The 26864-nt window shown below is 34.8% G+C and overlaps 1 protein-coding gene across 2 annotated transcripts; it reads right to left on the bottom strand.

The window, feature by feature from the left end:
* Positions 1–822: 822 nt before the first annotated feature.
* On the bottom strand, positions 823–26784 carry LOC136026827 (uncharacterized). 2 transcript variants are annotated; one of them, XM_065703536.1, is made up of 4 exons: positions 26674–26784; positions 14191–14558; positions 3923–4102; positions 823–1145 (listed from the first exon to the last, which is right to left on the bottom strand). In XM_065703536.1, the coding sequence occupies exons 2-4, from the start codon at positions 14529–14531 to the stop codon at positions 956–958; spliced, it is 711 nt and encodes a 236-aa protein (XP_065559608.1). In that variant the 5' UTR covers positions 14532–14558; positions 26674–26784; the 3' UTR covers positions 823–955. The 2 variants fall into 2 exon arrangements, with proteins under 2 accessions (XP_065559608.1, XP_065559604.1); XM_065703532.1 differs by lacking the exons at positions 14191–14558; positions 26674–26784 and adding an exon at positions 13225–13625.
* Between the last annotated feature and the right edge of the window lie 80 nt (positions 26785–26864).

The raw sequence follows: 26864 nt of genomic DNA, 5'->3' as shown, positions 1-26864 counted from the left end.
GGACTTTGAAATTGTAAAGGAAGTTATACTATATGTTTTCAAGATGAATTATCCAAGCAGGCTGTTAGATATTATGTATTAAATAATAGTTTTCGCTAAAAAGGTAGTTCATTTCTACTTTTTAGTGATAGAATGGAAGGAAGTTTGAGATGGCTAACAGAAGAATGATGACAGGTTGTTAAAAATCCAACATTTTGTCAATCAATCACCTGGGGTTTGAATAAAAGCAGAAATCTCTTGTATAGCCAGGAAAGAGGTTATGAGAAAAGGCTTAATGAAGTATAAACATTGTAGGAAGGAGTTAAGACTTAAATTCTAAACAGAATAGACTGGCGGAGAAGCTTGCGCCACTATGCTGTCTACGAAGATTTTGATACGGCAGTGAATTTTCAGCAGCTACAGCACAAAACCTTTGAAATCTGAAACCATAAAATATAAACATACTGACAATAATTGATAACCCTAAATAATAAAAGAGCGGTGAATGTACGTTATTCATATCGTTCATATAATATTAAATTTTATTTAAACCCTCTTAAGAGGGTTTCTAAAATAACCTAGAGATATTGATTTATATTTATCCTGGAAGATTTGGTGTTCCAGGATAAATAAAATCATTATCTCATCTAATACAACCCTCTTAAGAGGGTTTAAAGTTTAATAGAGTTACAAACATATTTGTAGTATTTTTTGTCCTAACACTAAGTGCTAGGACAAAGAAAAATAATCTTAGATATATCCACTGCATTATACGTACCATTTTATGAAGAAAAAATACGACACAGCAATAATTGATAACCCTAGTAATCTTAGATATATCCATTGTATTATACGTGCAATTTTATTAAGAAAAAATACGACACAACATTTTAATAAATAATTAATAAATTATGTAAAATTCACTGATTTTATCCCGTTTGTTTTCACCGGTCACCAATATTGTTTTAACCCCACATTATTCTTCTAGGCTATTTCCCTTAGGAAAATATTTTCTATATGTTTCTTTCATTGAAAATGTACAGGCATTAAAGACCTTCGAACAGTTGTTCGTCTTACTTCTACCTTGCTCTGCTGCGTTCATATATTCGGCGAAGACATCTTGTACACCTCCAGGAAGCTTGATAAGTGATAAGTAATGGAGGTAGCTGAAAAGGAAATAAAAAGTGATTATATAGACAAGATATATGCACAGGAAGGAGGGATTAGTCTTAGTCCTTCCTGTCAAAAAGAAAAAAATATTTTTCGGTTTTTCCTTTGATTTATGGTGTTTTTTATGCAATATGTGTGGGTGTTTTTTCGAAGAGTCGTTTCCAAAAATATATGCACTTTATTGCCCCCACCCCATTAAAAACAATTCCAGTGTCATGTGTACTTCTAGTTGGCTTTAAAGTCGCTTGTCTGATATGTCTTGTGATTTATGACAGTATAAATATAGCTTACATTGTCCTAAATGCTATCTTAGCTAACTATCAAAATAGATGTCTCTTCACTAGGTACAAGCCACGACTTTGTCAAAGTTTGAATAACACAAAATTAAATTTAATGACCAGCATTTTATGCTAATTACGGCCGCTCTTAAACCCCAGAACAAATCAGACACGAGTAGGCACATAGACTTACGAAATATGACGCAATAACGCTGACTTGTTAGTTTTTGTTGTTTTTTGTTTCTTGCATTTTTCCATTTTTTTATGTTGCCTCATCATTTGATTTTCCAAAAATAATGCTACTTTTGCCCTTTCTAAGACCCAATGCCAATCGTAGAGCAGGCTGACATATCCCTCAACGGCCCGTAAGCCATGGGGCATCCCTTCGAACCTACATGAGGTAGATCAGACATTGAAAACAGCAATTTTCGTCAAAACTTCGATGAGCAATTTTAAAGCCCAAACTACACAAAACCTGAAAAAGAGTCTTATATATTTTAATAAAGAGTACAGCCCTCTTTTGTAAACAGGGCAATAAACTCATTTCTCCAGCAGTACATGAAAGTATCACCTCAATGCACCAAGCTGTTCCCAAGATATTGCTGGCATGCTATCTACGTTCCCCCAAGAGTCAAAATTATAGATCGACGTGACCCCCGAAGGCTCCATCAAATTTTTTATTCAGTCCTTTAAACCATCCTTAGGACGATTTAAATGATTGGAAAAATCCAGTCCGCATAACGTCTTTTTAATTTAATTAGTTACGAATATTATTTTCAGAGCACAATTTCGGGAGGCTTTAGTAATCTTGGCAATCTGTAATAGGTCGCTCGACATACAAATAATTGGAAGCAAAGAGTTTTTTGGGCCATTTTAAGACCTCAACATCATCAATATCAACATCACCCCTAAACACTCTGTCAAAGTTTCAACTTAAGACTCTTAGCCGTTCCTAAGATATTTCAAATGCTCTGAACAAAATATATGAAAATTGTATGTCTTATTTAGTTCAATATCTCCCTTAACATTCCCTGAAAGTATCAGTTTAACACCCTCAGCATCTCCTGAGATATTGCGGATGCGCTATCTTGATAACCTTTATGCACGTAACGTCTTTTAATTTTGAAATAATCCAGAATCTTTTTGAAGATTCCATGAAAGTTGAATTAAATGGCGTTGGACCGTTCCTGAGATATTCCAGATGCGTCATTTTGATCCTCAGGATACACATAGTACTTTTTTTTGTCTAGTTCTCTCAAGATTTCATTTAAGTTTCAACTTAATATTCTTAGCTCTTCCGGAGATTTTGTAGATACCCAATCTTGACAACCTAGCTGTCCATAGTATTTTTGTATTAAATTCCTTTTCCCTCTCAGCATTCACTGACGGTTTCAATTTCATGTCCCTATCTGTTTTTAAGATATAGCAGATACCCCATTTTTACGACCTGAATGCACATAGTGAATTTTTATTTAGTTTAATATCCGCCTCAGTAATTCCTGAAAATTTACGCTTGATATCCTTAGCCGTTCTTAAGATACTGTAGACACGCCATTTTGACAACCTAAACGCACTTAGTTCTCTTTGATTTAATTTGAAAGCCCCATCAACATGAATTGAAAGTTAGAACTGAATACCCTTCCGATTTTTAGAAACATTTTTTTTTGGTGTTTTCATTAAAAAAATAATATCCTCAGATTTCATAAAACAGTTAAAATATCTCTTATTATCTTCATAAAAAGATGAAAAAAATCTTTACTCTCCCCTACAGTTTCGTGAATTATTGAGGTAGACTTAATTGGGACTGCCGATCCATTCCTAGATGTTTCATTTACCTTACTACAACTTCCCAAGATTTTGCCATACAACGGATCCTGATCAATAATCTAAGAATCTATCAAGTTTACTTATGTTACTTAGACATTTATATCAGACAAGAATTGAACAGAAGCTAGTCAATGTACAGCCAAGAAGTTTTGGCTACTCAATATGCTAAGATCTTACATCTTTTGATTGAAGACGATTTTTTAAGAAAATCTGAGGATTCTGATCTTACTTCTTAGGCCGTTCTTTTTTTTTGTTTTTTTAAATGAACATTCATTCTGATCTGATCATTGGTCTGAAGACTAATGAGAATATTATCCAGGTTTTTTGTCCAATGTCTTATTGGTTTTTACTTAGTTTTTGAAGATTTAAGTATTTTGGACTGATATCGGTGAGGTAAAAGGCTTTAATTAGATGTAAAACTAAAACCTGAACAGAATAATGCAAGATCAGATAATTAAGATCTCAACAGAAATATATTTTTTTATTTCATAGGATAAGGAGCAGCCAATGTCTATACGCTCATCCTCAGTAAAGATAGATGGTAGCACATATTTTTGGTAAAACCATTTTTTACTAGCTAAAAGTCAGTTTCGAAAGCATTACAAGCACAACCTGCTTTGTAGGCTGTACTTCGATTGGTCGGGACCTATATGATGAATTATACTCACTTAAACATCGAGACAATGTTAGTTGCAATTCCTCCAAAAGTTTCTTCATCTTGATGTAGCTCGCATATAAGGCGTTTTTGGCATTCAAGGTCCTGAACGTCAAATTTACGCCAAACCTCTTCAAGCATTGCAATATATTCAACAATGTTCATAGCGCTCCAATCAATTTCATCGTTGCCTCTAGAAGTTCACAAAAGACAAAGTTTAGATTTACAATTTTGGAAGAATTCATAAAGGTATTGTAAAGAAACAACACCACAAAATCATAGATTCGCAAAATGGCTCTTAATTTTGGGGAACTTATTAAGCTAAATTAAGGATCTTTAAAGCTCTGGCTCCTTAATTCTAACCCAAGCCCAAACGTATACCAATAATCTAGGTTACAACAGAAAACGGTGCAACCAATGAACTACATAACATTTTGCACTCGTTTCCACCAAGACACCAATCCCACCAAAGTGTTTTTAACCCCACCAAAGTAGGGAAAGACACTAAAACGCACAAAAGATGCAATATATAGTCGGAATATAGTTCGAAAGAATATACAAGATTCTTGTTTCAGAAAACAAAACTGAAAATCCAACGTTAGTAATCCAAAATCCAACGTGGCACCTCGTTCACTCCCATGTCGTCTTGATTGAACTGAGACCAGCAGTTTTCGAAGATTTGAATCTTCTGTAGATTTCAAAAAACATTTAGATTATCTCTTTATCTTCATAAAAAGTTGAAAAAATTCTTCACTCTCTCCTACAGTTTCATGTATAATGTAGACGAATTACAAACTTGAAATACAGAAAAAGGTAACTTAAGCTTTACTATGTAATCGACAAAATACGTTGCTCCTCGAATAATTTCAGGGTGGTGAACATGGCTCACAAGTATTACGGTCATTTTAAAAATGGATGAAGGAAATGTCACTGATTTGGACCAGTGCGCCTTTGCACTGTCAATGCGCTTGCGTATGTATGGCGGGTATTAGAAACTATGTCAGAGGTACCAAATTCGAAACAAAAGGAACGTGAATTGGTCTTGGATAAAAGTGATTCCACGACATCTCTTTCAACTAATCAGAGGCCTTTCCCATTGAAAGTGGAGTTATTGAAATGGAAAGTGGTATTTTATGCATTTAGTCAAAGTTTTACTGACAACCAAAGAAAACTGCTCTTTTTCAGGTAAAATCAGGATTTTACGATCCTTTTGGTTCGTATTCGGTACCTCTGGTGTAGTTTATAACATACGCCGTACATGCGTATGTGTATTGGCAGTCAGCAAGGGCACTGGTTCAAAACAGTGATGCTTGGTTGTCACGCTAAAAAGACTTGTAGATGATGTCGGCCATCCTAGATTTAGTTTACAAGGTATAGTTAAAATCAGAATGTTAAAGCGAATCGCCAAATCGCATGACCTTAGGGGACTTGTGCCGCATCTTTTATGCTTTACATTGCATATAAACCATCAGTAATCGGCTATCAAAATCAGCACTTTTCTTCTCCGATGGTTGAGCTCTGTTACTTTTCTGTAGAATGGTGTGGTCTAGGTCGGGTAAATTGTTAATAGCTGAATCACTTAGGCAGCGTTTAACCGTGCCAGGTTGTCACTCAGTCACTATTCATGTCACAATTAAAAGGTTTTGGTCATCCAATTCTATATTAAGATACACTTAAATGAAATTTTAGCTTGAGTAAAAGAGGAATCAATGCTAACTGTAACATAGAGATAAAATTTAGACCTAAGGGGAAATAAAAATTCAAGGACAATATAAAAAAATATTATTTTTAAGCAGCTTAATTATATTTTCCAGAAAAATTATGCGGTAGCAAGAGTTCGTTGCCACCTAACTTTGAACCGATGTACACTTGGTTAGTACAAAATTTATCAAAATGAGTTTCTAAATCTTCCTAATATTAAAAGAAAATTTTTGATTTTTAATGGAGAGTAAGCACAATAGTTTACTTTAGTTACAAGCAGAGGGTTTACAAGAAATTTAAAAACACAATATTAAAATTATCAAATAAACACCAAAACGAATAGACTAGCTAAACGCTTAGCGGTATTTGACCACATACCAAATATAAACCGGCTGAAAAAAATATCAATATAAAGCAAAATAAGTCGGCTGTGGATATCGATAAGGCGCAATTTAGGTATATTTTTGCAAACCATATATTTAAAGCCGGCCACCCTCTCAACCCAAACCCATTTCTATCATTTGGTTTAATCCACTTTCTCATTATCCAATTTTGTTCTTGAGGACATTGACAGAAACTGTTCAGAAATGGAGCTTGTGATATTAAAACTGTATCTTAAAGAGTAAAAAACCCAAAAATTATTAAGTTCAATGAAGGAAGAAATTAAATGAAGTTCTTCTCAATTTTACGATTTATGGCCAATTAAAAAGAACTTGAGTTCCGATTGTTTTAAGAGTGGGATAACTTTCAAAAAAAAAAAATAATTAGTTGTCACTCGGTGAATCACTAACCGAAATTACACATAGAAACACTCAAAATTTACTTTTTGCAAAATTGACAAAGTCCGAATCCAGAATATCAGCTGACGATCCCGATTGTCAACAGAACAGCATTATGATGATCTAAATTCTAGATTGTCAGTGGAAAAGGCCTTAAATCTAGATATATAAACGTTTGCATTATTAACATGCATTTCTTTGTTCACGTCACAAGCTGTATATCAGTACTGCCATTCAGAGATGTGTGAATCACTAGTCGAATTTACACATAGAAACGTAAACTTTAATCTCGTATGACTGATATTTGAATAATTGTGCGCTATCTTTTGTTATGTACTGGCTTTGACATTAAATCAGCTCTAGTCCAAAATCCAGTACGACACGGTAACGTCAGATTATTCCTGCTAGTCCGCCTTATTGAAAACATAAAGCTGGTGAAGCAAAACAGAGTTAGGAGCAAAAAATCCCTATGTGGCCTGTAGAAAGTAAAAGAGTAATTTAGAAGACTCTCAATATTCTTTTGCCACCCATGTAATCAATAAATTTTACTTTAAATTTTTAATGACCTAAAAATCTGAAGCAATTCTAGTTTTCAGTAAAGCACTTTATTTGAAACGAAGAAGGTGATTTAAAAAGTTTCTTTTTCAAAAATATTTTGCAAAAGCTACATAGCAGTCAATTTTGTTCGTTTTAAGTTTCAACTTCGTTCTTTAGTTTTATTAAATAAAAAACAGTTTTTTTTTTAACTGAAAGCAAGGAGCGGCATTAAAACTTAAAACGAACAGAAACTATTCCGTATATGAAAAGGGGTGTTCTCTCCTCAGAGCCCCGCTCTTTACGCTTAGTTTTTACTCCTTTTCACAACTCAACTTTATAATGCAATAAAAGCTTTACCGTAAAGAGCGAAGCGTTGAGGAGGGGACAGCCTCTATCATGTACGGAATAATTTCTGTTCATTTTAAGTTTTAATATCGCTACTTGCTTTCATTAAAAAAAAACTTGTTTTTCTTATTTAATTTCTGAACGTTTTAGAATACTACTAATAATAATTTGACTAACTAATAACAACCTTGTAATAACCTAAGTTTGATTTTTGTTTCAGTTCCTTAAGAACAACTCCTAAATCACAAAGGCTTTTTAATTAGAATAATAATCTTTTTAAAAATTAAGGACTGTAAAGGATTAAGTCGTCCTCAAAGACATTGTTATTAGATATTTCAGCTATGTTGAACAAAGTGGCTATCTCAAAATTTTTATCAAGAGACTTTGGGAAAAAAGGAGCGTGGGAGGGGGGCTAGTGGCCCTCCACTGTTTTTGGTCACTGAAAAACTGTACTGAGATTACCATGCTTCCTAGCCTTCCAGCTCCAGAATCAGTACCTAAAAAATGCCACATGACGTTTTATGATAGCGTTATTTGGACGGATCTACAAAAAAACACGTTGATTTGATCAAGACGTTTGAATTAAGCTGCTGCAACATGGCTGTATCAGATGTTGCAGTAGCCTGCTGGTTTTGATAGTCAGCGGATAAGTAAATTAGAACTTTGTGTAAGAGGGTAAAAAGTAAAGCTTTGAAAAGATTAGGGTGAGTTGGAGCGTGTGTGACTGTCTTTTCCTCGGGTGGCTTGGTGCTGCAGTGAATTGTTAGTAGTAGTAGTACTAGTATTGTCTTACCGAGAGGTTTTTGAATACCCAGAATAGCCAGAATACGATGGACTAGCACTATAAGAATATCCACCATATCCTTGATTGCAAAGACTACCCCATACTCCACCTGCTTTTCTGGCATGGCCTGTTGCCAATAGGCTTATGATAATTATTATTATTGCTACTATTGCAATTACACTGAGGGTAACCCCGGCTACAGCTATTGAGTATATATCATTTGTGGTGTTTTTTATAGTGTAAGTTCGAGAGTCCTCTAAATCCATTGCCTGAAGAAGGTCTGAACAATTTGCTCCTTTCATGTAGAAAGTAACAACAAAAAAAGTGACAGCAGTAAACATCTTCATAGTCTATAAAAGATTAACTGTAGTAAAAAAAAAAATTAAATCTAATAAGTAATGTTAGATTAAGAGCAAAGTAGAGAGCAACAAAATCAAACTACTTAAAAATGTTTGCTTTATTTTAATTTGATTTCAGCGATACCCTGATGTTCAACGCATATAGCTCTTTTTGAATAACAGCAGTGAAAAAAAAAAGAAATTGCTTCCGTTTAAAGTTCAAACTTTTAGGCATGATAAAAAAAAGTATAAGTAGTCATAAAGTAGTACTAAAATTAAATTTGAACTTTTAATAAAGTCTTTATCAAAATAAACAACTATCATTAATTTAAAAGCTTTACAAGGATTTTATTCCTTTCCAAGAAAATAATATAGGGGTTTAACACCATGGTGATGCCAAGACTGAATTGGAATACAATTAATTGGACTGGGCAGGTCGCCTAAAAATACTTGATGTAGCTTGACCCCATAACTAATCTCCGGTACAATAGATCAGTATGAATTTATTTTTTATTTTATTTTATAATTTATTTGTTCTATAAATTTATTTTTGCTACAAAGCTGGTGACTTCCAATGAATACCCAGCTTCCATGCGTAAAGCCCAGTAAAAATGAAGTTAGTTTTTCACTACCCGGGTCTATCTTTTTTTCTCTAAAGTCCGGGAAGCAGCTTGCTTATTTCGGCAGCCACGAGTTTGATAATACCCAAGATTTAACATCTAAAAATGTTAAGCACTAGATAACGTGAATCACTAACAAAAGTTGAAGAAAATACGAACAAATTTTCGCTGATGACTATCAGTAAAAAAATAAGAGCTAAGAGCTCATTTATGGCACTTGTGACCAGGTCGGAAGAGCCAAGAGCTCATATGGTAAGAGCTCTAGCAGAATTCTAAGAATCAATAGATTGCTTTAAAAGGAAAATCAGAAGCTTAATACCGGTCGGATTTAAAATAAGAGCTCTGAGTCATAAGGTCCTTCTAAATATCAAAATTCGTTAAGATCCGATCACCAGCTAAAGTAAAATACCTCAATTTTTCCAATTTTCCCTCTCCCTTGAGCCCCCCAGATCGTCGAATCGGAGAAAACGACTTTATCAAGTCAATTTGTGCAGCTCCCTGACACGCCTACCAATTTTCATCGTCCTAGCACGTCCAGAAGCACCAAAATCGCCAAAGCACTGAACCCCGTCACCTAACTCCCCCGAAGAGAGCAGATCCAGTTTGGTTGCGTCAATCACATATCTACAACATTTATAAGCGTTTTCCAAGATTTCCGGTTTTCCCCTCCAACTCCCCCCAATGTCAACAGATCTGGTCGTGATTTGAAATAAGAAATTTGAGACATGAGTTCATTTTAAATATTAAATTTCATTAAGATCCGGTCACCCGTTCTTAAGTTAAAAATACCTCAGTTTCTCTAATTTTTCCAAATTAACAACCCCCAGCCCCCCTCCCAAAGAGAACGAATCTGTACCAATTATAACAATCTCGTATCTATAACTTATGCTTATTCTACCCATCAAGTTTCATCTCGATCTCTCCACTCTAAGTGTTTTCCAAGATTTCCGGTTTCCAAGATTTCTGTTTCCACCCTCCAGCCCTCTATGTCCCCGGATCCAATTTGAATTGAAAATGGAGCATCTGAGACATAAGATTCTTCTATATATCGAGTTTCATTAAGATCCGATCACCTATTCGTCAGGTACCTCGATTTTCACGTTTTCCAAGAATTCTGGTTTCCCCATCCAACTCCCTTCAATGTCACAGGATCTGGTTGGGATTTAAAATAAGAGTTTTGAAGCACAAGATCCTTCTAGAGATCAAATTTCATTGAGATCTGATCACCCGTTCGTAAGTTACAAATACCTCATTTTTTCTAATTTTTCCGAATCGCTCCCCCCCCCCAACTTCACAAAAAAGAGCGGATCCGTTCCGGTTATGTCAGTCATCTATCTTTGACTTGTGCTTATTCTTTTCGCCAAGTTTCATCTTGATCTCTCCGCTTTAAGCGTTTTCCAAGATTCTCGGTCCCCCCCCCCCCCTAATGACACTGGATCCGGTCGGGATTTCAAATCAGAGATCTGAGTTTCAAGATCCTTCTAAATATGAAATCTCATTTAGATATGACCACTGTTTCGTAAGTTAAAAATACCTTATTTTTTCTAGTTATTTAGAATTACCCCCCCCCAACTGCCCCAAAAAGAGCAGATACATTCCAGTTATGTCAATCCTGTATCTAGGACTTGTGCTTATTTTTCCCACCAAGTTTCATCCCGATCCCTCCACTTTAAGCGTTTTACAAGATTTTAGGTTCTCCCCCCAACTTCCCCTTCACCGGATCCAGTCGGGATTTAAAATAAGAGCTCTAAGACATGATATCCTTCCAAACATTGAATTTCATTAAGATCCGATCACTCCTTCGTAAGTTAAAAATACCTCATTTTTCTAATTTTTCAGAGTTAACCCTCCCCCCATCTCCCCCAAACAGAGCGGATCCGTTCCAGTTATGTCAATCACGCATCTAAGACTTATGATTATTTTTCCCATCAAGTTTCATCCCGACCCCTCCACTTTAAGCGTTTTCCGAGATTTTAGGCCCCCCAAACTCCCCCCAATGTTACCGGATCTGGTCGCGATTTAAAATAAGAGCTCTGAGACACGATATCCTTCCAAATTTTAAATTTCATTAAGGTCCAATCACTCCTTTGTAAGTTAAAAATACCTCATTTTTTCTAATTTTTCAGAATTAACCCTCCCCCCAACTCCCCCAAAGAGAGCGGATCCATTCCCGTTATGTCAATCACGTATCTAGGACTTGTGCTTATTTTTCTCACCAAGTTTCATCCCGATCCCTGCACTCAAAGCGTTTTTCAAGATTTTAGGTCCCCCCTCAACTCCCCCCAATGTCACTGGATCCAGTCGGAATTTAGAATAAGAGCTCTAAGACTCGATATCCTTCCAAACTTCAAATTTCATTAAGATCTGATCACTCCTTCATAAGTTAAAAACACCTCATTTGTTTTAATTTTCAGAATTAACCCTCCCCCTCCCCAACCCCCCTAAACAGAGCTCATCCGTTCCAGTTATGTCAATCACGTGTCCAGGATTTCTGCTTATTTTTCCCACTAAATTTCATCCCGATCCCTCCACTCTAAGCGTTTTCCAAGATTTTAGGTTCCCCCCTCCAACTCCCCCAATGTCACCGGATCTGGTCAGGATTTATAATAAGAGCTATGAGACACGATGTCCTTCCAAACATCATATTTCATTAAGATCCCATCATTCATTCGTAAGTTAAAAATACTTCATTTTTTCAATTTTTTCCAAATTAACCGGCCCACCACCCCTCCAAGATGGTCAAATCGGAAAAATAAAGACTATTTCTAATTTAATCTGGTCCAGTCCCTGATACGCCTGCCAAATTTCATCGTCCTAGCTTACCTGGATGTGCCTAAAGCTACAAAACCGGGACAGACCGACAGACCGACAGAATTTGCGATCGCTATATGTCACTTGGTTAACTGTAGATGCCTTTGAGTCCGGATATTAGCCATTAACAGCCCCGAGTTTTGATCTCCAGTTACCGATGATCCGATTTTATTGACAATCGGTAAACTGACTTTAATGATAATCTATAAGGCCAAAGTATGTTAGGTTCGGAATACAAACGTAGCGTGCAAGCAGGGTTTTGAGTATCTTGGTTTAGTTTTTGTGTCTGAGCAAAACCATAAAAAGGCTCGGACGTTTCTTTATTGCAACGACTATAAAAATGCGGAATATGTGTGAAAAATGGAAATGGAGTAACTGTATAAAAATTAAAGAAAATTCACACTAAAGAAACAGTACACTAATGAGTAATCAAAATAAACTTCATGTTAGAGCCTTAAACACTACTAAATACTGACAGAACAGCTTTGATGGTGTAAATACACTTAAAAACTTACATCAATAAACATAGACTCAAAAGAAAAGGACTAAGGAGACGACATAGGAATATGATGCCTAAGCATAAAGATAAATTCATTTCTGTTTTAACTTTGCTGATAGCAGCAAATTTTTGATGAATTTATTTGAATTTCGAATTGTTTATTTGTGATAGTGGTTACTATTTTTTAATGAAGTTTCTCACGTGCTTTACTCACCCTTAGCTTCAAGGATATGCTGACCGATATGCAAGTGTATTTTGGAAAGCATATTTTAAACGATAATTTAGTAGTAATGGCGAATTCAAGAAGGACTTGTAACCTAGCACAAATATTCATTATGTTAATTCGTACACTCAGAAGCTTTTCACTTTTTAAGCTTCCTGCAATACCTTAGCTACGAAATAAAATCCATCCAACGAATGCAGGTTATTGCCATTGTTATTAAAACCAGCTTCAAAATCGGTATTTGAGGCCAGAAGCACCCTTGGAGATTTTCTTGAGGGGCAATGCCCTCGCAAAAAAAAACAACAACTTGAGAGTGCTCTACATCCACATCATCAAGATATACTTAGCTCTGTCTAATGTGATGAGACTGATATAATATTAAATTAGAAATTATGAGCTCCACTGCCCCCCCCCCCAAAAAAGGAGAAGCGTAGGCCTATAGGTATTACATGCTACCCAGTTTATAGCAGACATGGACTGAACCTAAATGGCAAAACTTATATTTTAAGAATTAGTGTGCATACCAAAACCCGAGCTAAGGCTTAACAGTTCCCAAAAAATGGAGAAAAAGTCACACCTAATATTTCTTTGGGCTACAAGCTGACCTAGAAGTGATATTCTTGCCCCAGGCATGTGACCACTGTTACTTTTCTATGTTAAATATCAATTAAGCCATACCTTAGAGTTTCTTCGATTCTGTCCCATTTTTCCAAGCTTGATGTTAAAAAACTACTCAAAACAACACCACTGTGCCTTGTGCTTTCACTTCGTTTGTAATTTGAATCGTCATAAAAAATATAGGCTTGATTTTTAGCAAAGTTTCTACCGGCAATTATTGCACCAATAGATTCTAACACCAGGACTAGTAATAATATCAAGGCTATTACACCTAATTTTATCAATTTTATTTCAAACAGAGCTGCTGTTGCACCACCCCATCCCATCGATGGGATATTCCAGTTAACTGAATATGAATCTGATAAGCTGGCTGAAAGCCCCCTTGAAGCACAGCTCACACACCTAGCTGCATTGATAAAGCCAAATAAGAAAATGTAAAGAAGCATTTTGAAAACGTGTGATGTTGAGGGATAACTGTTATTTTTTTTTGCGCTATCAAATCTGGTGCAGCATATGCCTTATAATTACTAAACTACGTCAACAATGTAATAGTTATTACTTTTAATTAGCCAAAATCCCACGTTCAATGTTTAACGACCATATTAGTATTGAAATACCACAACTAAGATGAAAAAGCACTAACAGTGTGAATTAAGATTACATTTAACTTTTAAGATGGTGGTTAATTCCTATTCGGGTGGGAGTATTTATCCAGAGAATACTTAATGTAAAGTCTATTAAAGTCAATGCTTAAATATTAATGATGCCCAGATGATATTAACAGGCGCATACACCAAAATTTACCACTAGAGGCGTAAAGTTTCGAGGGGAGGGCTTGAGAATTCAGTGACGCAAAAAAAACAGCAATATTAAATTTCAAATTAAAGATAATGCTAGAAAAATCATCACTGGTGGGGATTTTAGTTGGAATACATCCCAACGACCTCCTTCCTCTTATACAAGCCTATACCACTGTTCCATCCCCATTGGGCTTACTGCTAAAAAGAAACTAAGTAAATTTTTTACCTAGCTGCATATTGACTATCATAACTATATCCATCGTTATAGTTACTGTTCTCGATGTATCCACCTTTGTAGAGTTTCTTAATTTTACCACCTTGAATACCAAGTAAGATGATTTGCAAAATCATAGCCACCATGACTAGAATAGAAGCAGCTGCTAGTGCAGCAGACGTTGCAGTTGCGCTGCTAGCACTGCTTGCACTGCTGGCATCCAATTGCCTAAATAGGGGACTAAAGATGGATCCTTTTTCTTCTTTTTTGACTTCGGAAGCATTAAGTGTGCTTGTAAATAATGATAGTGCTAGTATTAGTAATAAGTGCGGCTTTCTTAAGTTGGTGCTCATGTTAGAAAAACTGTGGGCCAAAAGTCACTAGAAAAGAAAAGACAAACTTAGTTCAAATTAAATTCATGTGAATTCAATCCACACAAAATCCAATCCATACAAATTTCAGCCTAAAAAATAGATCCTTCAAAATCCACCAATACAAAATCTAGCCGACTAGAGTTTAGCCCCCAAAAAGTCAAACTGCGATAAAATTCAACCACGCTAAACTCAACCTGGCAAATTTCAGCAAACATATTATAATGCTAACTTCAGCAAACAAACAACCTAGCAAAAACTAATATACTTGTCCATTGATAAACCATCCACATAATCAAAAAGATAACCTCACTGAATACCAAAGTAAAAACAGACCTAAAGTAAAACAATCCCCCCTGAGATGTTTTTCCTATTCGTAAATTTATCGTTAGGATTCAGGTAAGAAACCATTTCTCTTGAAGAAATTAAAATATATTCCGGAGATTCATCTTCTTATTCCGATAAACTGATTGAAGTCCCCAAACCCTCTCGGACAGCGGAGAAATTTTCAGCCTTAAAATAACTTCTTTTTTTGTGTTCTGACCTATTCACTTGCAAGTACTTTCTGCGAACCACTTTATGTGTCGTTCAGAGGCCCGAGCCTAGGATAAATTTTCCCGTGGGGTTGATCTGAAAATAGAAGCACCAGCCTAGGATAAACTTACACGAGCCTATATATATATATATATATATATATATATATATATATATATATATATATATATATATATATATATATATATATATATATATATATATATATAAAGCGTGATCCGCTTTCTAAGGCTCTAATGAGAGAAAGAATGAAATGGCTTGGACACATTCTGTGGATTAAGGATAACAGATTCCAATGATTGCCCTTGTCGGTCAACCATCTAGGACCAAAAACAGGGGTCGTCCCCGAATGAGGTGGGAGGATGTTGTAAAGAAAGATTTAAGGGAAATGGGAACTTCTTTGGAGGGTGTAAAAATTGAGGCTTTGAATAGATTGGCATGGAGAAGGAGCGTGCGTAATATTGCAGGCCTCAAGCGGCTTGGTGCTGAAGTGAGCTGTTAGTAGTATTATTAGCATCTTATATACAATATATAGAAGGGAAGATATAGGCTGATTTATCTGTAGATTTCTAAGTTTACCTGGCTTTTTATATTATCAGAAATACAAAATAATTCTAAATTACTAAAAGTCATCTTAAGTCATAATTTAGGTTTTTCTCAACGAACAACAGAATATTATCCAGCAAGTTATGTATAATATAATCCGGTTATAATTATGAGATAAATCATTCCAAACCGTCGGTTGACCCATAGCTAAGCAGCAAATTACTTGGCATGTAAATGACTACAGGTAAAACCTAAACGTGTTGGTGTCATTGCATATTATGAAAATTACTAAAGTTAAGATAAAGACTCTTAGCTTGCAGGGAATTATAGTTTAGCCAAAAAATGAAATGTCATAACATATGTATGTCACCATCAAGGTTATATCCAGGAGGGAGGGGGTAATGAGTTTGAAACCTCACGAAATTTTTGTCTAAATAAAAAAATAGTAAAAAAATAAATTTGAATAAGTTTGTGATGCGTTTCGTAATTTTTTTTTATGTAATCCTCTCCCCTCCTCATAAAAATCCTGGGAAAGACCTTGGTCACCACCCATACGGCAATTACAGCATATTTTTTTTTTAACTAAGGTCCTTAGCTTGGGCTAGATGGGTACCTTTTGAAGACTGAGTCATCTAATCATGGGCCTCTGTAAATGGTGCTGTAGTCCTCTTGATGCGTATAAGTGACATTGGATTAACTTCCAGGGAGCTTTTAAGAAGCTTTAATCAAGAACTCGGTCTGAAACTTAGGAATAAAAATCCAATACCTTCAGCATAAATAATTGATCTGAAACAGGGGGTCTCTTTGCCATAAATTGACACTTTCTAGTTTTTCTCTATTTCATGTTTACTCATAAACATGGAAGGCTTTCATAAAAGCTGAATTTCAAACTCCATCACTCATATTTTATTTTGTTTTTGGCAATTCCATGATCTCAAAGTGCTAAAAAACGGCAGTTGAAATCCTCACAATGGGTAGTCAAACCTTCCGTAGTAGCAACTTTGGTAAAATTCTAGTTAATTGACTTCTTGCTATCTCAGAAAGAGTTTAGGTTAGGAAAATGAAACTTTCAGGGATAAACCTATAGACTAAAGTCCCAGGAAGGTGTTTTGAAGCAACTACCTCCACTCCTTCTCCCTCTAGAGGGATCTGACCTTTGATGACCTTTAAAAATATGTGTGTTATAAAAGTGAAACCTTGCAAAATAAATCTTCTGCTTAGTTGAAGTACAACAAAATTGTTTTCAGTTTCATAACTTTGCTCAATTCCATTTTATAAGGTTTTAAAGATATGCAAATACATTTCCTAAATTCTGAAAAAAAAACATTGATATGGCTCAAAATTCTACTCAAATAACAGGAATTGAATTTTCAGAACTAAAGGCAGAGAAAAAGCAACTGGTAACGTGAAAATTAAGGCAAAATGTTGTTTTTATCAAAATTTCAGAAGGTATAGACCTGTCATGTAGGCAAATTCCAGGGCCCTCTAGAGAGAGAAGAAGTGGAAGTGGGTACTTTAAAATACCTTCCCGGGACATACTTTAGCCTGTAGACCCATCCCTGAAAGTTTCATTTTCCTAACCTAAGCCATTTTTGAGATAGCAAGAAGTCAATTAACTAGAATTTTACCGCAACTTTAAGTAAAGAGCAACTCGTGCTAACAATATCCAAAACTCTAAAGCAATGTTTTGATAAGAAAACCAAGAAAAGTATAACTGATCAACCATGAAGCTACTTACCAGAAGTTACGCACCTGAGAAAACCTGGCTAACACATGAAAAGTAGGGTGGACACCACCAAAAAGGAGAGGAATCTCGGTGAAAATTCCACCATTATATTTGAAATTCAGCTTGTCAGAGAACCTTGCTCCAGAGATGTGAAGTTCTTATTCACAAAAATGAAAATGTCGTGTTTTTCCAGAGAAGGATGGTCACGGATGTGTTTCTATTTGCTTTATTTATTTTTTTTCGAGAGAGAGAGATCTTGTAGAACTGATAGTCCTTGAATCATGAATTAGGGCTCAGTCAAAAATGAAATTGAAAGTTCTAGTGCCTTTTGTAAGTCATAAAAGAGATTGTTACATTAAGTCAGCATTTTTTGCTATTTTGTGGCGCAAAACAACAATTTGAAACAATATATGGCCAAAATACTATTGAGAAAAAAAAAATCCAAGATCGTCAATTGATAAGAATTGTCGAAAAAATGTAGTTTTTTGTCATCCGATTTATCGTCATCCGATTGAATCTCGTCATCCAAGTTTCGGAGGCTATAATGCCGCGCAGGGGCGCCTTCGTTCCTATTGATGTATCCAGTTCATACAAAAAGAAACTGTGATAGGCGTATTCCCCCAGAAAGGTTCACATGAAAAATTCTCCCCGTCAGAAAATTCCCTGTGAAAAATCCTCCCGTAGAATATGCACCCTAAATGCAAAATTGAGCAGCCAAAGAGAAAGTATTACAAATAATGATAATGAAGAAAAGAAGGAATTTTGGAATATTCTATCTATATTCCAAAATAAAGGCGGAATATATGATTTAGAATACCCTATAGTATTTATTTTAGCACTTTTTTTGTTGTGTTTTAGGGGTTGAGTTATCGTATCAGAGTAAGACAAAGTTAAATGAAAGTAATTTGGAAATATGGAATTAGGGCAACTGTAGAAGCGTTGCCGTATGATGGAACTTCATAGAGATAACAGGCTAGGATTAAGAAGTACGAGCAATTACTCCCCGCAGACTTTGTCTGGTACCAACAAAAGGCGTCACTAGCCAGCCCCTGCGAATAACCACAGTATGTGAAACCCGTTCACTTCACTCTTTGCGATCCAGAACGTCTCTGCTGGGTGAACATTAGAAAGTTTTACTGTATGAAGTACCTCTTCTTGTATGGACTACGAGACTTTTCAGGAACGAATGCGCAATCGTAGGGCATTAATTCCTCCACAACTGGGAAAGCTCAACATATAATTTTTAATAATTCTTATGTTACAGAATTTTTGTCAATAGCAACTCTGTCCTCCATTGGCAAAATCATAGTTTCGCCCAACAAAATGGCAGAAAATTCCACCTTCCCGTGAGTTAATCTTTTTAGTCACCTTAAAAAGGCTCTAGAACTTTTGATTTCCGTTCGGTTGAGCCCTCTCCTCATTTTCTACGACCATCGGTCCTATACAATCACCCCTGCGGAAAAATGAACAACATGAACAAAACAAATAAGCGCACATCCGGTATCTTTAATCTAGAAAAAACTAATGTAAAATTTCATAGTCTTGTAGACAGGAGTTTGAAATCTCGATAGTAAATTTTCTAATATTTTAACCATTTTTCTTGGGCTTTTTGACCATTTTTCGAATCAGGTAATTTTTTTCAGGCTCGTAACGTTTGATATGTAATATTTAACTTAATTAACTTTATATATTTTGCATCAGCATAAAAAAGCCAACCATTTGATGCTCCAATTGCTATCAGAATTCCTTTTTTTAGAGTTTTGGTTACTATTGGTCTGAGTAGCTCCTTAGTTACTGTTTATTACCACGCACTGTAAGATTCACATCATACATTTTAGATGTATTATCAACAGAGTATTCAAAAATCCCTTCTTTTCTGAATTCCTATTATTTTTTTTAATTTCCCTTTAAATGCTCAATTTACACTGGCAGGAATTTTCCGGAGAGATTTTCAGGGGAGAAACGTTTGACGGGGAAGTTTTCCAGGGGAAATGTGCTGGACACCTAAATAAACAGTTAAAATAGACAGCTAATTTACTTAAAACTTTATTTAGCTAGTTTGTTGTATTTGAAGCTTAATACAATTATGTACTATTGTTTATAATTGCACATCAGCTATAAACGGAAGAGAGTTGGTGGATATTTCTGCGGGTTGAGGGAAGTTGCCTGAAACCTCAAAAATTATATTACTGTTAGTGAATCGTCTGATAAATATAGATTGAGGGTTGCTGATTGGGGGTACAATTTGATCTTTAATCTATCTTAATTTCTAGGAATATTTTTGTACTAAGACTAGGGGGTGGAGGAGAAGCATGCGCAGCTGTGTTGCTCTTAGGTGGCACTACAGTAAGTCGTTAATAGTGGTAATATTAGTAGTAGTGGTAGTGCACAAAGAGGAGGGAGGGGGAAATCTCTAAGAAAAGTATTTATTCAAAAACCTTTATTTGGTAACCACGAAAAGAATTACCCTAATATTCATTTTATGACGTTCTAAGCCAGCCTCTTCCCTTGTAAGAAATATGTGAAGGGCTGTACTATTACATAGATGATTATCATTCTCGGCGTACTGTTTTTTAATATTAGATTGGAATATAAAAAAGGAGGTTGAAGGAGAGCGCGGTTTAATAGAGATATGACATTCAACAGATCTTATAGTCGAACAATTTGTTACGAAAATTGTATATAAAAACGAATATTGTCAGTAGAAACCGAAACCTTATAAAATAAAGTTTTATGCAATACATAAAACAGTTTGTGGTAACGAACTGTAAGTAAGGAACGACCCGGCTCATTAGTAACCGAAACTCTAAAAGATGGAATTTTTATTCCATGACATTTTTATGTTTATTTTAAATATATAAGTTTTAATAAGTTTAGTTTTACCCATCAAAAGTTACGAGCCTAAGAAAATTTGTCTTATTTTAGAAAATAGGGGGACCCCCCCTAAAAGTCACAGAATCTTAATGAAAATCACATCATCAGATTCAGCGTATCAGAGAGCCCTAGTGTAGAAGTTTCAAGCTCCTACCTAAAAAAGTGTCAAATTTTGCATTTTGACAGAAGAAAGATCACGGATGCATATTTATTTGTTGTTTTTTTTTTCCAGGGTTTTTCTATTTTTCGACGCAATGGTCCTATTTTGTTTAGTATAGACAAAATATCTAATAACTATGTCTTTGGGGACGGCTTATTCTCTTAAAGTTCCCGGAGGAAGGGCTGCAAGGTATGAACTTTACCCAGTGTTTCAAAAACTTCGTAGTAACGAACTGTAGTATGGAGCGATCCGGCTCAATAGTAACTGAAACTCTTAAAAACTCAATTTTGATACCAATAGATACATCAAAAGAATCACATTTTTAAGTTTATTTTAAATATATAAGTTTTGAAAAGTTTAGTCTTACCCATCAAATGTTACGAACCTGAGAAAATTTGCCTTATGTTAGAAAATAGGGGGAAACAACCCCTAAAAGTCATAGAATCACACCATCAGATTTAGCGCATCAGAGAACCCTACTGTAGGAGTTTCAAGTTCCTATCTACAAAAAATGTGAAATTTTGTATCTTTTGCCAGAAGACAGATAACGAATGCACGTTTTTAAAAATTAAAAATGCCTCATTTTTTCTAATTTTTCCGATTTAACCGTCCTATATATATATATATATATATATATATATATATATATATATATATATATATATATATATATATACATATATCATGAAAAGAGAAATCACCAATGCAACAGCACAAACACAAAAAAAAAGAGAGACAGAAGGAGAAAAGGAAGACTGTTTTCCTAAATTAGTGATTAATATAGACCAGCACTTGAATGAGGCCTTAACCCTGCTCATCCATACAATCACATAGGTCAAACAGCATAGCCACACACAATCAACCATAAAGAATAATCCATGGACAGGCAGTCATGTCGTCAATAAGTATAAGTCGTCATTTACCAAACAATAGAAAAAATAATATAGACAAATAATTCAGAGGCAACACCCGACATAAGGGCTCATCAGGAGAATACACTGGCCTATATAGGGTTTCGCCACCCTAAATTCTCTACCCAGCACAGTGTTGTGGCTACCACAGAATATCCATGGCATTCCCGCGTCAGGTATCACCCCCAAAATACATGCCTATGAAAAAAAAAAACAGCAAATGTAAAACAACCAGCAGCAAAAAAAAAAAAAAACAGCAAATATATATAATATATATATATATATATATATATATATATATATATATATATATATATATATATATATATATATATATATATATATATATATATATATATATATATATAGAACGGTTAAATCGGAAAAATTAGAAAAAATGAGGCATTTTTAATTTACAAACGGGTGATCAGATATTAATAAAATTTGATGTTTGGAAGGATATTGTGTCTCAGAGCTCTTATTTTAGACCCCGACCGGATCTGGTGTCATTGGGGGGGGGGAGGTACCTAAAATCTTGAAAACGCTTAGAGTTGGGGGGTCGGGATGAAACCTGGTGGGATAAATAAGCACAAGTTCTAGATACGTGATTGACATAACCGGAACAGATCCGCTCGCTTTGGGGTAGTTGAGGGGGGAGGGTTAATTCTGAAAATTAGAAAAATGAGGTATTTTTAACTTACGAACGAGTATATATATATATATATATATATATATATATATATATATATATATATATATATATATACATATATATATATATATATATATATATATATATATATATATATATATATATATATATATATATATATATATATATATATATATATATATATATATATATATATATATATATATATATATATATATATATATATATATAGAAATATTTTTATTTGCTATATATATTTTTAATTTCTTCTTTTTTTCTGAAATTTGGCATACTACCTTTTTCCAGTTTAAAAGAAAAGAAATTCTAAATACCTTAGGACTTTTGGGAAATTCATTTGCCCCTCCCAGCCATCTGATTTTTTTCATAAACTGTCTGCCTGCTGAAATTAGAGACCACTTAAGGTTAAAGCATTGAATATGAGTAGTAGAAGATTCAAAACACAATTTGTTTGTTGACAGATTAGTCGATTTCCAGCTTATTGAGAAATACATACATTCCCGTTTAATAGAATCGATCTTCACTTTCATTGGAAAAAAAGGCTTTTTTTGAAAGTCCCTTTAACATTTGACATAAGCTATCTGGCTCTAAAGGAAAACAAAAGCTCAATCATACCTATGAGCATTTTCAATGATCGTTGTTGAGGACGTTCAATGAGAAGGGTTGCAATTTATGTCTTGAGTGGGAGGGAACACAAAAAAATCTTTCACCATGAGCAAATCACTTAACAGCCAGTTATAAAGTGAGTATAATGTTTCGAAATTAATTAACCTATTTTAAGCGTAGATTAATCGAAGCAGTTTTCAAAGGCAAAGGCACACATTTAATTTGAACCGTGACAGTTATTCAAGCATAAATTGTTTATCAAAAAGAAAACTAGTATATGACGACAAATGCTACCATCTGCTAATGTATTTGAGAGTTGTGCATAGTTATTAATAGGCAAAACCTGTCTACATTACCTAGGTTTTGTAATCAGCTTCCCGCCTATTATTGAAATCAGGATTAGATTAATATTTCTAGAAATCAAACAAATATGGTTCAAAATAAAAACTGCTAAGAAGTGTAAAAGCGACTACTTTACACCTTGACATGGTTTTGAAATTAGTTCAGTTTATTACCTTAGCTAAGACTCCACTTGGGGAAAATGGAGTTGGTACAATTCTATCCGACAAAACCAAGTTTATGCTCCCCCCAGCTTTTATTAATACGGCGTTCCTCACCAAGCAAATATACAGGAAATGAGGATTGTAGGTTCAGCTCCGTAATATCATCGATTTATTCTTACTTTGCGAATAATATTCCTTTCAGCTGCCAGTCTTTTATCAAATGAGACCAGTGGTGTCACTGGGGAGGGGGGTAGTGGCAAAGGGGTAGTTGCCCCAAATAATTTTCAGAAAAAATATTATATAGTCCCTGCCCCTTGACTCTCCGGAAAAAAGACCACTTTTGCCCCCCCCCCCAATAAAAATGCTGGAGCTACGCTCCTTAATGACAACCCCATAAAGTAAACGTTTCCGCTAACGTGACTATACCTAATTTTGAAACAAATCCTATTTTCTATTTTGTGTTCACCAAATATTGATAAAGCTGTTGAGTGATGATGACTTTCCAAATAAGATCTAGTTATTAACTGGCAATATTGGTGGGGCCGTCAGAGCAGAAAGAGCTTAAAGTACTCCTTATCTCTAGAATGCACAAAACGGCGAGAATGCTCCAAGAATGTTTAACAGCTAAACGTTTTCGCTTAGATATATTTCTCCCTTAGATATATAGTTCTAGATTGTGTTCTTGTAAGCAGTGGCTAGAGAGTTACAGTGCACGCCAATCTAGTCAATACGATACTTTTAATGAGCCTCTTTACAAATTAAATAAAAGAAAAAAGGTTTTCACCTGAAAGAAGGAGCAACATTAAAAGTTGACACAAACAGAAATTAATATGTACATGAAGAGGTCACCCCCTCGTCAATACCTCACTCTTTACGCTTAAGTTCAAATTTTATCCCAATTCTTTAAGATTCCTGAAACACAAAGGCCGTTTAATTAGAATAAATAGCTCTTTTAATAGTACGAAGTCAACTTTAGCGTAAATAGCGAGATATTGTTCAGCGGGAACTCCCCTCATATACCTAATAATTTCTTTTCGTCTTAAGCTTTAATGCTGCTCCTTACTTTCAGGTGAAAAAACTTGTTCTATCGTTTAATTTCTGATCTTTTTTTAATAATGCTGGGAAATTCGGCTTTCCCTCCATGGAAAATTCCCTTCCCCCATGAAAAATCACTCCATGGAAAGCTTCTTCCATGTATCCCCCGATCCCCACTAGAAAAATCCTCCTTGAAAACATCTGTATATTTCCCAATAACCAATACTATATGTAAACCTTGGGCAAAGTTCATAACTTGCAGCCCCTCCCACGGAGACAGTGGGGGGTTATGTCATCCTCAAAGACACAGTTATTAGATGTTTGAACTGCGCTGAACGAAATGGCTATCTCAAAATTTTGATTGGTTGACTTTGGGGTGAAATGAGCGTGTGAAGGAGGCTAGCTACCCTGCAATATTTTTAGTCACTTAAAAAGGCCACTAGAACTTTTGATAACCGATCAAACCAGCCTTCTTCCGACTTTATATAATCGTTGAATCGATATGATCACCATCTAAAAAAAACAAGAAAACAAACAAAACAAGTACACATATATCTGTGATCTTTTTTCTGACAAAATATGGAAAATTCTCCATTTTGGTACATAGGAGCTTGAAACCTCTAAAGTATGGTTCTCTGGTATGCTGAATCTCATGAAGGTGTTTTTAATAAAATCACTGCTGCTTTGGGGATGTTTTTACCTTTTTCAAGAATTTGGCCAATTTTCTCAGAATTGTAACTTTTGATGGGTACCATTAAATTTGGTCAATTTTATATATTTTGAATAAGCCTCAAAATTTGATTCTTTTTTTGTATCCATTTTATCAAGACTCTGTTTATTAGAGTTTCAGTTGCTATCGAGTCGCATCGCTCCTTACTTGCTGTTCATTACCAGAAACTGTTTGAAAAAAATACTTTGTTCAATGCTGAGATAAAAATAAGGATGTTCCTATATGGGGCTGAAAGAGTTCGTCTGACAGGCTTTAAAAGAACTAGGGAACAGGAGGGAGTAATTAGTGAAGCTGAGAGTAGAGTGCGGTGAGCAGTTGAATTGACTAAAGTTGAATTAGTGTTACAATGAATTGTTAGCAGCAGTAGTAAAACAACCGAAAAGCCGGATATCTTTACTCTTGTCTATTTTTGCTTTTTAACAGGATTTAAGTTTAACTTTATCCATACATTCTCTAAAGTATGTTCTACATTTGAAACACCTGGACAAGCTATTCTGCTACCGCTTTGACATTTTTTAAATATTTAGTTTGTGGTCAAATCATAAACTTTGTCCGAAAGCCTTATATTTCTGGTTAAAATATTTCATCCACAATATTACTTTTCTTTCCTTGAAATATACGTGGGTGAACCATAGCCAGCCTGCAAATGGTATACCTACTTTGACCGTATACAAGTATAAAAAAATAGCCCCCTGTGGTTTCCAGCCCACCTGTTGATACAAAACTTAATACAAGGGGAATTTCACCTCCCTTTATTCACCCCCTAATTTTTTTCATGTATATATATAGGCCTATTTATTATTATTTCATTGTTAATTATTAAGTTATAGTTATCATTGTTATAGTATTATTATTAAGATCTACTTAATTAATTTAGTCTATTCAATCTATTAGTCTATTTAGTTTTGTTTTCTATAGTTTTTTTATTTACACTTTCTTTTCTTCTCCTTTTTGCTCTCCTCTTTGTGAGTAAGTGATTATTTTTAATTTTTTTTTCTGAGTAAGTGACTCATTTATCTTCCCCCTTCTTTACAGGTCAAATAGCCTTTGGTGGAATAGTAAAATGTAACTTTATATGTGTATTTCATGATGAATAAATCTTATCTTATCTCTTTATCTTTAAATTTTGAAACAGACTTCCCAGAAAAATGTGGGGTTAAGCCTAGAAGAGGCCCGGTAGAGAAGGAAACATGTTAAGAAAACAATTCATATTTCAATATTCAATTCAATACTTCGAACAATTCAATATGCAGAATAATTGTAGCTAACACATTTTGCATGTAGCTTCATTAAATCCCACGTTATTGTGCAATTATATAGCCCAAATTTCCAATGTATTCTGCCACCCATCATTTGTTTTTCCGGTTCTTCTTTCGTCACATTTGATTTAATTTACAGGTATACGGTTTGAAACAAGAGAGACACAACGGGAGAATAGATGAAAAGTATATAATTTCAGCTATATATTCGCGCATTAGGGGTGTTGGGGGTAAATATACGCGGGGCTGCATGCAATATGTAAGGGCTACAATTATTTTGCATTTTATGAAGTATGAATTGCTTTTTTTTAACATGTTTTCTTCTCTACAGGTCCTTCTCCAGATATATACGAAATCTGGAACTACGAATAATGTTTCGAAACATTTAACCCCGTCAACTTTAAACATATTTCTTGAGGCCTCCTCCACCTCCTCTGTAAGCAATTGTATCCGCACAGAAAATAAATTGATCAGAATAATCCTATATAAATAATTAGATTTAACTGCAGTTAATGCTGAAGAAAATACCTCAGGTATAATATAATATAATCCAGTAAGTAGGGTAAGTCGTTCGTCTCACTAGACTGAAAAACGAATGTGAGACAATTTTAAATCGCGTGTGAATATAACTAGTCGGTGGCTTTCACGCATATATAACGGTTAAACTATAGTGTTTCATTAACGCAGGGAGGAGCTTACATAAAAAAACTATAATCATC

This window comes from Artemia franciscana, chromosome 1, assembly GCF_032884065.1.
Source record: "Artemia franciscana chromosome 1, ASM3288406v1, whole genome shotgun sequence".
NCBI lineage: Eukaryota > Metazoa > Arthropoda > Branchiopoda > Anostraca > Artemiidae > Artemia > Artemia franciscana.
This window is presented reverse-complemented; position numbering and strand designations above follow the sequence as displayed.